We start from the raw sequence: 12,270 nt of genomic DNA on the forward strand, positions 1-12,270 counted from the left end.
TTTGATATGTAACATCTAGCTATACAGTTTTTGTACCTAGTATACCCCTTTATATAGTATTAGAGGTCTTGTGGAGTCATATGGAGTCTGCCAGCAGTTTTGGTGGTTGGTGGTTTTAATAGTGTCTATATATATATATATTAGCTAAAGCCACCTGCCAGGCTGTTGACTGCTTTAAAGTTTTAGCAGAAAAAATATTTGTAAAATAATATTTCGAGGAGCAGTATTTAATTATTTTTTTTAAGTAAATGTCATCTTCCATTGGGGCTATGCAGTGAATAGTGCACAGAGGACTGAGTTGGCACTCAGTGTTTTCCAACTACAAATAAACTGTAATTTTAATAGCAAATGTCTGTTTACCGAATCAATCCTGCATTCTACACTGTAACAAACCGACAGTGGTTCCAGGGGGGGGGGCGGCATTTCAGAGCTACACAGCTGGTGTTGCACTTATTTATACTCCTGCAGCTGTCCAGGGAGTATGGACCCTTGAACCCTGTCTGGCACTGTCGAGATGTTAGGAGGGTGGCTTACAGCAAATCTGAAATATGCAATGAATCCTATGCAAGTGCAGCCACACCCGGCTGTGAGAGCACCGCACCCTGCTGGGCCTGCCAGGCTAACTAGAGACCTGCTGCTGAGGGCTTGACCTCTGTACTTTACTGTGTTGGCCAAAGTGCTCTAAACATACTGTATAACTGGTCATACCCAGAGAAAGTGAACATAGTACACAGAGTGCATATTGTGGTATAAAGACCCTACTATGACATGTATACAGTAAATGAAAGAATTGGAATACTGCATTATGTCACAGCCATGCATGCTTAGTAATAAATGCACAGGTATATTATATAAAACTTAAAAAACTTACAGTATTTATGTAAAGACTTGTGTGCTCAATATATTATATTCTCAGGTGAATGTGTATATCCTGGGAAAGACTTTTCTGCTGTTGGCCAGAGAGCTCTGCATCAATGCGCCTGCTGTCGGTAAAGTTGGATTTTATTATTTCTTACTGCAGAAGAGGCGGTGCTTATAAATACATAAATACTTATAAATACTTATTAATACATTTTAAAGTGTTATGGTGAGATATTATTTATTGTATATCTATCTCAGTTTATATATATATATATATATATATATATATATATATATATATATATATATATATATATATATATATATATATATATTAGGGCTGTCAAAATTAAAGTTCTTTATTTTAACTGCACTCATTTTATTATACGATTAACGTGGGTTAATTTTCTGTTTGGAAAATTTTCTTTAAAATATAAATAAAGGCGAAATTAAAACCTTCAACGCAACACACATTTATTCATGACGTCCTTTTTTTACTCAGATATATAAATAAATAAACTTAATAAATACATATATATTTTAATCACTAAACATTTGTTTTACTGATTTACTGATTTGTTTGCTGATTTGTTTGTCTCGAATCTAACTTTTTTTCGGCTTCTCCCATTAGGGGTCGCCACAGCGGACCATCCGCATGATTTGTTTGTCTCAAATCAATCACCAAAATCCGCCATGATACACACATCCGGCAATTAAAAGCGTCCGTGTGGAAACATAGCAAAAGTTCAGTTTGGTGTCCTAATGATTAATGGAATTTAAAACACCATAATTACTTTTAAGCATTTACAAAAATATTTTGTCTTCATACTCTATGTTGAGTTTGGTTTTACTAATAATAAACATACATTTGCACAGTTAGAACAAATGATGTTGTGCGATTAAGTTCCGATGAATCATGAGTTAAATCATGACAATCGTTAGATTAATTGCAATTAAATACTTTAGTCAATTGACAGCCCTATATATATATATATATATATATATATATATATATATATATATATATATATATATTTTTTTTTTTTTTTTTTTAGGGTAAATAAAATAGGTTTTTATTATTGAGGGAAAACAAAATCCAAAACTACATGGCCCTGTGTGAGAAAGTGTTTGCCCCTAATAACTGGTTGGGCCACCCTTAGAAGCAACAACTGCATTTAAGTGTTTGCGATAACTTGCCACAGCATCTCAATAGGATTCAGGTCAGGACTTTGACTAGGCCACTCCAAAGTCTTCATTTTATTTTTCTTCAGCCATTCAGAGGTGGACTTGCTGGTGTGTCCCCAAAAGTCTTGGGGAATATCAAGATTTTTTCTGGCAAAACTAAGACGAACCTTTATGTTCTTTTTGCTCAGCAGCAGGTTTCATTTGGAACTCTGCCATACAGACCATTTTTGCTAAGTCTCTTTCATGAACACTGACCTTAACTGAGGCAAGTGAAGCCTGCAGTTCTTTGAATGTTGTTGTGGGGTCTTTTGTGATTTCTTGGATGAGTCGTCGCTGTGATCTCTGGGTAATTTTGGTCGGCCAGCCACTCCTGGGAAGATTATCCACTGTTCCATGTTTTTGCTATTTGTGAATATTGGCTCTCACTGTGGTTCACTGGAGTCCCAAAGCTTTAGAAACGGCTTTATAACCTTTTCCAGACTGATAGATCTCAATTACTTTCTCTCATTTGTTTCTGAATTTCTTTGGATCTCGGCATGATGTCTAGCTTTTGAGGATCTTTTGGTCTACTTCACTTTATCAGGCAGGTCGTATTTTAGAGATTTCTTGATTGTGAACAGGTGTAGCAGTAATCAGGCCTGGGTGTGGCTAGAGAAATTGAACTCAGGTGTGATAAACCACACTTTTTCACACAGGGCCATGTAGTTTTGGATTTTGTTTTCCCTCAATAATAAAAACCTTAATTTAAAAACTGCATGTTGTGTTCACTTGTGTTATCTTTTACTAATATTTAAATTAGTTTGATGATCTGAAACATTAAAGTGTGACAAACATGCAAAAAAATAAGAAATCAGGACAATCACTTTTTCACATCACTGTATATAAGGTGCACAGACTTGACTAAATATAAATGACCCATCAGTTTAAAGGAAATTATATGAACAAAGTTGGTTTAGGGTACACAGGGGGTACCATCATTTCTTAAAATCAATTTAGTTCCATAATGCAATCATTCTGAACTCAGCTTTTTGTTTTTTGCTTCTTATCCTATTAGGGATAGAAAACATCTTTTGTTCCTTAGATATATCAAAGCATAATGTACATGGTAAAATTTCAGCAATCAGACTGATTAAACACTTTCCACGTGTTCCGATTTCATATTCAGCTGCTTGTCTGTCAAAAAAAATCTGCCGTTTTACCATCCTGCATCTGCTGTGCATTCACCAAGTCCTCGATTAGAATGCAAACGACAGCACAGCAAATTCTTTGGGCTCAATTGAAACAATCTCCCTATTCAGTTGCCCCTGCAGCCTGGCAAGGCAAAGCTTATCCTAATGTGGGTTATAGAGATATTTCTGTACTATATAGCGATATTTGTCTTATTAATACAGTTCAGGTTTGGTGTGGCTGTTTTTTGAGTTGTGTATGAAATCATCTGTGTCCAAATTCTAATATTTCCTTGTCATCTTTTATGCTAATGTGTCTGCATCTATTTTCAAACTTCCTCAGTACATATTGGTGGGTTTTACATTCCAGTTATTACACAATACCATTCAAACAATAAGGAGGGCAAACCACTCTTCAGTTTGAGTCACAAAAATTTATGATCTGCAGTTTAGTAAGCTGCACACTAATACAAGACATTTCATCAAGCTGTAAACAAATTAAATTCAGGTTATGTACAAAAAAAAAAAAAAAAAAAAACACACTAGTGGTAACATGCCACCAGGAGTGCAATACATCGATTTCTTTGTTAATATATAGATTTATTTATTTATCTAATTTATATGTCTGCATGCTGCAGCATCAATAATTAAATCAAATATACTTTTCTCAATAAATAAAGCAGAGGAGTATTCTTTCACTCAAGCTTTGTCAGAGAAGAGTCTGTTTTATAAACAGGCTGCCGTTTAACTGTCCTCCACTGCTACACTGAAAAGAAGGCAAAAGTGTCTCGGGACCCTGTACTCCCCCTTGTGTTCATTGCATCTAAATACAGTGGGCGGAATGCACTTCAGTGTCGCTGTGCTCACACCTTTCATGCGTAGAAGACCAGCTCTGGGATCTGTCCCCCCTGCACACCAGTGCCATTCGTACTGTCTGAAGAGCACTGAAACTGAAAGGTCACTTTCCCACACTGCACTTCTGTCATTCCCTCTTGTCCAAAGTAGCTGAGCTCATTACCATCCAACACCGCACTGACTGTGTAGAAAGCATCTTGCTCCACCTGAACTGGATGCTCGAACCACACTGAGAAGGTATTGCTAGAACCATCTGAAATAAACTTAGTCAGATTCTGGGCCAGGATGACCCCTTGGCGCTTCAGTTCAATTTTAACACTGTACTCGGCCTTTCCGCCACTGGAGCCATACAGGCCTAGCCCAGCGATGAAGATTCGCTTGTCCACAGCAAACTGAATGCTGTCGCAACGTCCACGGTAGCGCCACTGGTTGCTGCGGTAAGCTGAGGACTGGAACCGGTGGCAGCGCTGCGGCGTCAGCCCTTTCCTTTGCGTCAACGGAAAGTCCAACTTGGGCTTATTGGCTGCCGTATACCACAGGAAAATGTCATGAGTCTCTTCCAGAGTCAGCACATCTGACTGCGCCGCTCCATCTGCAAACTCCTGCAGGGTCATAGTGGGGATGCGCACCAAGTACAGGACCTTGCCCAGCACTGCCCTCTTGTTTCGAGCTGTCGGCCCAAGTCCTTGTCTTTTGCACTCGGCCACGGCCCATTCCAGGACAGCCTGGAAGACCACAGCCTCCCTGGTGTTGAGCGTCTCCCGCTTCAGAATGATCTCCAGGGTCTGCAGGTCAATTTCACAGAAGCCTTCAGAGCGGAGAGCCAGCTCGGCCTGGGCATCAATGACTTCCCAGCAGCGCTGTGTGAGCTCAGGCTCCTCAAAAAGCCGGCTCTGAGACAGCAGTACGCAGGCATTCTTGGCCTCCAGGCTGGTCTCCAAAAAGTTGACGCAGGCCTTGGCCAGGGCAGGCACAATATACTTCTTGGCAGCATACAGAGTGGCCAGCACGGTGTCTGCCTCCAGTTCAATCTCATCACTATACAGGTATCTGCAGGGAGAGGATCGGAAAACAGACTTAATCAAAGCTGTTATCAAATAATTGCTACTAATTGGCTTATCACCTAATATGAAAAAAGCTAACGATTTCAGTTATCAGTTATATGGCTTACTTCAGCAGGATTAAAAAAGCAGCAGGCTCCACATCGGGAATATGAATCTCAGATTTGCCCTCAGCGAGATCCCCATAAAACATGGCACCAAACACAGAACTCCCCACTGCCAGGACATACTGAAAGAACAGAACATTGAATTAAATCAGTGAAACAGACACTTTCCGTGTTGGTTAGTCCAAAATCATGAGCGCTAAATTCACCTTGTGCGCAGGCACTTTCTGGGACTCGCCGGGGCGACCCACAATGAAATAAACATCTGCCATGAGTTCGTTATTAAACATCAGAGCGTTCCTGGAAAGAGAGACGATGATGTTAGAAGGTCCGGCCAAACAAACAGGGACATGTCAAAGAAACCAGAGTCACCGGGTGTGGATTTACCTCTCTCGGAGTGTGGGATGAGTGGATTGCCAGCTGGCAGTCTCGACGTTGTTGTTGTTGAGGTTCTGCTGTGCGGCGGTGGCGGTCAGAGTGGTCGCTGTCTGGGACACTTGGACGATACTCTTTTTGTTGGCAGGTGTCACCGCCGTGCTGTTACTGTTCGGTAGGTTGGTGTTTATGCTGGCAGGGTAGAGCTCTGCAGCCATCTTCTTCTTCAAGGACAAAGTCACAATTTCATAGCATGCTGGCAACTTGCCTGGCTGCTTCCCACTTTTTCTAGTCCTTTTCAGGCTCTCTGGAAGCAAAAGAAAAAACGTCAACAACTTCATGATCCGGCCATACAGGCAGTCCGGTGTTGGCATCAGAAAACAAATCCACGAGTGTATGGAGTAATTAAAAGGCAAGGTGGAGCGAGTGGAGCCCTGTGATTTACACGGGACTGAGTGTGCCAAAACACCGCTCTATTTGGGGCAACAACGCAGCGGATCTACAATGCATTATTCCCAACCGAGTGCTCTTCCCTCTGTCATTGAGAAAACATCCCGTTACCGAATCCACATCCATGCCCGGTTAGTTGACCGTGCTGCCATCACCGCATCCTCTGTCTATAGTCTCGTCTGATCGGTCATTAGAGACCCGAGCGGATTCGCTGACCGCGCGCGGCTCTGAGCGCATCCCCCACTGTTTCCTCCGCCGCGTAGTAAGCAGCTCGTTTTGTGTCGCGGACGCGGACGCCCAGCCGCGCGTCAGCCAATGGGGTTTCCGCACGCCGCCTACGTCAGCGCCCCCGAAGCGCCGCCCACCGCACACGCACCCGCCCATTTTCGCCATAATATTCTCCGAAGCGCAGCCCTTTAACCCCTTGCGGGATTTGTTGACAATGTAGGCGCACGTCACCATTTACACCATTTACACCATTTACACCGCGGCTTTATTTCTATTCTTATAGGAGAAAAACATAATCCGGAACGCGCTCTATTACATACACAACGCACAAAAACGCACAAAGATACGGCGTGTTTATAATAAACGCCAGCTCCAGGTTTTGTATCATTTACTAAGTAACTTTAAAACTAGTCATTGCAACCATCAAACCCAGTGCAGTAACCCAGTACGGGCTCATTCACCACTTTAACAACACATTGAATTGTATAGTTTGCTAACCTTGCCTGTGAAGTCCCGATACTTAGACGCTTCATCGTTTACTGACTGGGATGAATAAACATCTGCAGCAGAAGTGCACCAGATACTCCCAAGTACCAGACCAAACTGACGACTCAACACTGTATATACACACAGCACTATGATGCCTACATAAGAAGAAAGCAGAAAGTGGCACCAGAGATGATCTCTCTCTCTCTCTCTCTCTCTCTCTCTCTCTCTATCAAACACACACACTCACACACACACTCATTCAGTAACACTGACTAGTCGGAAGTGAAGATCTGGAGATTGAGCCCACCAGCAGACCCGAGAGAAACTGTGCTGATGTAGAGTTTTTTGTCATTTCGTTACCTTAGAAAGCAGAAGAAAAAGCGCAGGTGAGAAGGAAATGCATTCAGGTTTGCTCTGTGGACGCCCGATCGCAGCCAGAAGCCATGTTAAATCCGGAGCTTACTGTGGGAGAGGGGGTTGGGCTTCCGTCCTGTTCCCACATCGCTTTCCCGGCTTTCCAACAGAGGGCCCCGGCGTTACAAAATGGATCAGGAGCACTTTATCCAAAGCGAATCAGGGCTAAGCGGCTTTTCAGTCTTATTATACACATCTACATAACAAGTGTTTTGACGGCCAGACTTGTTGATAATGCACGTATCTGCAAAAAAAACAAAAACAAAAACATTCTCAAGAAATCACGTGTTTGCATTTATTTGTTTACGCACGATTGTTAAGCGTTCTCATCCCCTTTCACGTTATTACTATATTATTAAAGATTCGTTACATGTACGACAGCATCCTGAGGAAGGTTAACAAACTGGTGATGATTTATTGGATTGATAGTGTAACTATTTACAAAAGCAGCAGGAGTAAAACACGAATCAACAAAACCGATCAACAACATGGTGGTCTAACCAGGACCAGTTTGTTTTATTCCCATTATTCCACAGCAATTTGCAAAACAACGACATTTGAGTATGTTAAAGGACATACAACACCCTTTATCGGCGTGTAATTCGATTTCTTGTTGTTAGAGCACATTATTTTGCTTACTATTAGTCTTAGTTTATGTAAATCCTTCTTGACAAGTTGTCACTATAAAAATGATAATGTGTTACACAATTGTGTAAACCTGTGGCTTTGCATCCAGTGTTACAGCCTTCTAACCAATCAGATATAAGAACTCCGCACCGCTGTGGTATAAATCCGATTAATCGCGGTATCATATGGAGTTTAATAATATCATGTTTTTAAATGAAAACCTTAAAGTTTCGTGTTATTTATAATCATGCATAATACAGTATGTTGCACAAATTTTAAACATAGGCAGTATTTGAATAGGTTGAATTAGGACCAAGATGGCCCTGATTATTTTTATATTTATAATTTGTTTTGGCTTGAACGCAAGTGACTTTTGAAGTGAACATGGGACACAGATTTGCTTACAGCATGCCCCAATCGAGATATACCACAATCTAACTTTATTTAGCTAAACAATTTAGGCTTGCAGAGCATGTCAGGAACTTACTCCATATTTGGTATTGTTTAACACTAAGATATCAGTTTTTTCAAATATGGAAAACTTGAATTGTGTACACAGAGAATCATTTTGGTAAGAAAGGTTGAATTCTGTCATGTTTTTATATGTACAGTTTAACAAATCGGAATAGGAACCAGGATAGGAATATAACCATAAAAAATGTAATATAAGACAAAACTTTGCGGTTTATTGCTAAGTGGCATCCAGCACTGTAAAGATGTCCAGCACACTAGTTTATACAGTTTTGTCTGAAATGAGTTATGATCTTCTTTGGGATTTAAATGACAGATTTACATTTACATTCACGTCATTCAGCATACGCCCTTATCCAGAAATAAAACAAAGACGTAAGACAAAACAGTGAAAAAAAAGATAAATAGCAGATTTTCCTCATCTGTATGGAACCTCCATTAGATCCTAAGTAGTAGTGATAGACAGCATGGAGATTTCAAGATTCCTTTTCAGCATGAGTCTCGGTTGGCTTCTTCTTCACAGCTCTCACCGACGCTCATAAATGTATTTTTCTTCAGCCAGGACACTATGACTTCAACTTCAACTTTCTTTCTCTTCTAATGCTACAGTCCCTTCTGTCCCGTTACATTGGTTTATCATCTGTCATACAAATCAAACGATCTCTGTAGTCCACATCAAGTAAAGATTTCAGATCCTGGCATTAGTTCCAATTTGTATCATACGTATCTCAGTACAAAATGTTGTCAGCGACTTGTCAGATAGCAGTTGACTGTTATACAGATGGCACAGAAAGGTCAGTCCCCTCATTGTTATATTTCACGTAATTAATATGATAATTCAGTATGGCCATAAGAAAGGAAAGGCTCATGACATGCGCAGTCCTGGGGGATTTCCGTGCCTTTTTTTTTTCCTTTCACACACAGGTGGAGTCCATATATTATTTCCTTTTGACAGTGCCTGCCTGGTTCTGTGAGCTGAACTCCTTTCCCTGTTATTAGGACAGCAGTCAGTGACGTGTTTTTTACTGGGCCAGCAGAGTGAGTTTATTCAAGGACTTTGAAGTAGGTGGAAGTTAGGGATGTTTGTTTCAACAGAGTGTCTCTGAAACAGAACACATCGCGTACTCCCTATAGAGAAGCAGGTTTAACATTTGCCCCTTATGTCAAGGAGAGCCATAAAGAGATGTCCTTTGTGACCCACAAAACCCCCTGTAGGAGTAGCTATAGGGATATACTTTTACTGATTTAATAATTTGTGTGAGAGAGAGAAAATCCAGAGACTAGAAATGGCATCCAAAAAGTATATTTAGTAATGTTAGATGTCTCTAGCCAAATTTCGATCAATTAGCACAGGACCTGTGATGTCTGCATAAAGACCTGTGATGCCTGCATAAAGATGGATGTGCCTTCACAAAGCGTGCATGGCTATGATATAACTGTTCTAGAAACGTAATATCTTACCTCAAACCCCCAGAAGCATTACTTCTCTGACATGTCCTTTCAAACAATTTCTGTATTTTATTGGGTTCAGTGTTTTAAACTCAGACAGTACTTTATTTGATTTCATTTTGGCCAGAGAGAATAGAAACGAGCACTTCCTGGATCATTCTTACTCTATAGAAAAGTGCAAAACCTTTTTAACCACTGTATATAATTCAATCTTCATATTCTATTACCTGTGGGGTTTTTTCTGCTGGTAATTTCAGAGATGGTTAAACACAGTATGCTGTAGTCTTTCGCAGGCATGTGCACATCTGTAAAACATTTACTGACAGGACGAATTTTAAACAGGATTTAAATCCCAGAGATACTCCAGTAATAATAATTATATTTCCCCGCAATCAATCTGAACAGGGCTTAAGCAAATGTCAAAGCAAATTTACTTTAAATGCTATTACTAGACTTTAAATGCTTTACACACTAGTACTTATAGATTTGTTTATTATTAGCAGTGGGAACAGCACTTTTTTTTGTCGGACTATGGCATAATATGAACCGCTAATATTGTTGATGTGTGAGGTTTTTTTTTCCCAGATCCATGCTTGTATATTCCCCGCTTTGCACACATGTTGGAGTTCGGAGAGAAAACACATGAAGTGTCTATGACTGCACTGAGACTGCTCCAGAGGATGAAAAGAGACTGGATGCACACAGGACGCAGACCGTCTGGACTCTGTGGTGCAGGTAATGTTTGATGCTAGTGACAGTATATATATATATATATATATATATATATATATATATATATATATATATATATATATATATATATATATATATATATATATGTGTGTGTGTGTGTGTGTGTGTGTGTGTGTGTGTGTGTGTGTGTGTGTGAAAACAGTCTACTCTGGAATACATTAGATATTTTTATATTGGAAATTTAGTGTAGTAGCAGCATTTCGAAAGTTCACTCGTTTCTCACCGAAGTGCTTGGGAGAAAAAAATGTCTTTGTGCTGTTTACTTGGATGAAGGTGAACATTTGGTGAAAGGCAGCATGTGCATCTGTAGGCAGCATTTCAAAAACACCTCAAACATGGTATTATCCCCTATGGACAAAACAAACATCTGTTGTCCGGTGAAAAGGCAGCAGAAAAACTCATAATAACTAACATGGTGTGAAGGACCTCCTTCTGTTGGAAACCATAACTATGCTGTTATTGTTTCTCCTGATAAGTATGAAACCTAATGTAATGAAACTGTTTGGTCTGTGTCAAAATCGTAGCTAGCTATTTACATCTTTATTCAACGTTTACTGTTATTACATTGTTTAGAATCACAGTTACTCATTTATTTAATTACCTAAACAATGTTCAAAGTTGCATCCAGAATCAGAACTATTAATCAAATCAAATCAAATTTTATTTGTCACATACACATACATACAGGGTACGACAGTGAAATGCTTTTTACGACTGTCTGGCATGAGGGAGTAGGATGGGTAGAAAAAAGTAAAAAAATAAACCAAGAAAAAGAAGGCAGATAAATAAAGTATAAAACTATATAAAATATATAAAGATATATATGAGAAAAAAGGTGTATATACAAGGTATGCTTATGGCAGTAAACAGTAAATCAGTAAACAATTTAAGGTGGTTTATGTGATTGTCCTTAAAGTGTCCGTGTGCGTTGTGGTGTGGTATAAAGTATAAAGTGCACTGTGCTGTGCAAGTCCAGAGCTAAAGTGACAGCCCTAAGTTTAAAATGTCGTAGTGCGAAAAGAAAAATTTGTGCAGAGAAAAAGTGTGATGATGGAGAGAGTGGGCCAGTTTTTAGATCCTGGGTGTCTCCTGATTCAAACTCCAAATGGCCTGCGGGAAGAAGCTCCTCCTCATTCTCTCTGTGTTTGCTTTCAGGGAGCGGAAGCGTTTCCCTGAACGCAACAAAGAAAAGAGTTCACTGTTGGGATGGTTGAAGTCCTTCACAATCTTTCTGGCTATGGTCCGGCACCCCGTGCTGTAGATGTCCTGCAGATCAAAGAGCTCGGTGTGGATGGTACGTTCAGCTGAACGCACCACCTCTAGAGGGCTCGCCTGTCCTGCATGGTGCTGTTCCCGAACCAGGAAGTGATGCTACCCGTCAGAACGCTCTCAATGGTGCAAGTGTAAAAAGTCTTGAGCACCTGAGAGGGTAGTTTAAAGTCCCTTAAGCGTCTCAGAAGGTACAGATGCTGCCGGGCTTTCTTCACCAGGGTGTTAGTGTGACAGGACCAAGACAGGTCCTGTGTGATGTGAACACCTAGGTATCGGAAACTGTTCACTCTCTCCACTGGGGTCCCATTGATGTTTAGCGGTGGGTATGACCGCTTCTGCTTTGTGCTGAAGTCCACTATCAACTCCTTAGTCTTGCTGACATTCAGGAGAAGGTTGTTCTCCTGGCACCATCTCTCCAGGTTTTTAACCTCCTGTAGGTAGGCTGTCTCGTTATTGTTGGAGATCAGGCCCACCACAACAGTGTCGTCAGCAAACTTGATGATGGTTGTA

General features: G+C 40.4%; 2 protein-coding genes across 5 annotated transcripts in view; one reads left to right on the forward strand and one right to left on the reverse strand.

Annotated features, from left to right (window-relative positions):
• The window catches only part of brf1b (BRF1 RNA polymerase III transcription initiation factor subunit b), a 58,797-nt gene that overhangs the window by 9,859 nt on the left and 36,668 nt on the right, over positions 1-12,270 (forward strand). For both annotated transcript variants that reach the window (XM_046836040.1, XM_046836041.1), the window contains exons 6-7: positions 917-989; positions 10,321-10,470. In XM_046836040.1, coding sequence (XP_046691996.1) covers positions 917-989; positions 10,321-10,470 — 223 coding nt within the window. The remainder of the gene's footprint in view (positions 1-916; positions 990-10,320; positions 10,471-12,270) is intronic.
• Positions 3,621-7,717, reverse strand: btbd6b (BTB (POZ) domain containing 6b). 3 transcript variants are annotated; one of them, XM_046836044.1, is made up of 5 exons: positions 7,135-7,717; positions 5,620-5,914; positions 5,442-5,532; positions 5,239-5,357; positions 3,621-5,117 (listed from the first exon to the last, which is right to left on the reverse strand). In XM_046836044.1, the coding sequence occupies exons 2-5, from the start codon at positions 5,823-5,825 to the stop codon at positions 4,085-4,087; spliced, it is 1,449 nt and encodes a 482-aa protein (XP_046692000.1). In that variant the 5' UTR covers positions 5,826-5,914; positions 7,135-7,717; the 3' UTR covers positions 3,621-4,084. The 3 variants fall into 3 exon arrangements, with proteins under 3 accessions (XP_046692000.1, XP_046692001.1, XP_046691999.1); XM_046836045.1 differs by lacking the exon at positions 7,135-7,717 and adding an exon at positions 6,784-6,960; XM_046836043.1 differs by lacking the exon at positions 7,135-7,717 and having other exon boundaries at positions 3,687-5,117; positions 5,620-6,300.

This window comes from Silurus meridionalis, chromosome 23, assembly GCF_014805685.1.
Source record: "Silurus meridionalis isolate SWU-2019-XX chromosome 23, ASM1480568v1, whole genome shotgun sequence".
In the NCBI taxonomy this organism is placed as follows: domain Eukaryota; kingdom Metazoa; phylum Chordata; class Actinopteri; order Siluriformes; family Siluridae; genus Silurus; species Silurus meridionalis.

What these genes read in the sequence shown, in the direction of transcription:
- btbd6b (XM_046836043.1), bottom strand. Translation starts at nt 5,981, where the DNA reads ATGCCAACACCGGACTGCCTGTATGGCCGGATCATGAAGTTGTTGACG. An exon ending in CATCCCACACTCCGAGAGAG is followed by an intron (nt 5,533 to 5,619) that starts GTAAATCCACAC and finishes CTCTCTTTCCAG; the next exon opens with GAACGCTCTGATGTTTAATA. An exon ending in GCTTTTTTAATCCTGCTGAA is followed by an intron (nt 5,118 to 5,238) that starts GTAAGCCATATA and finishes CTCTCCCTGCAG; the next exon opens with ATACCTGTATAGTGATGAGA.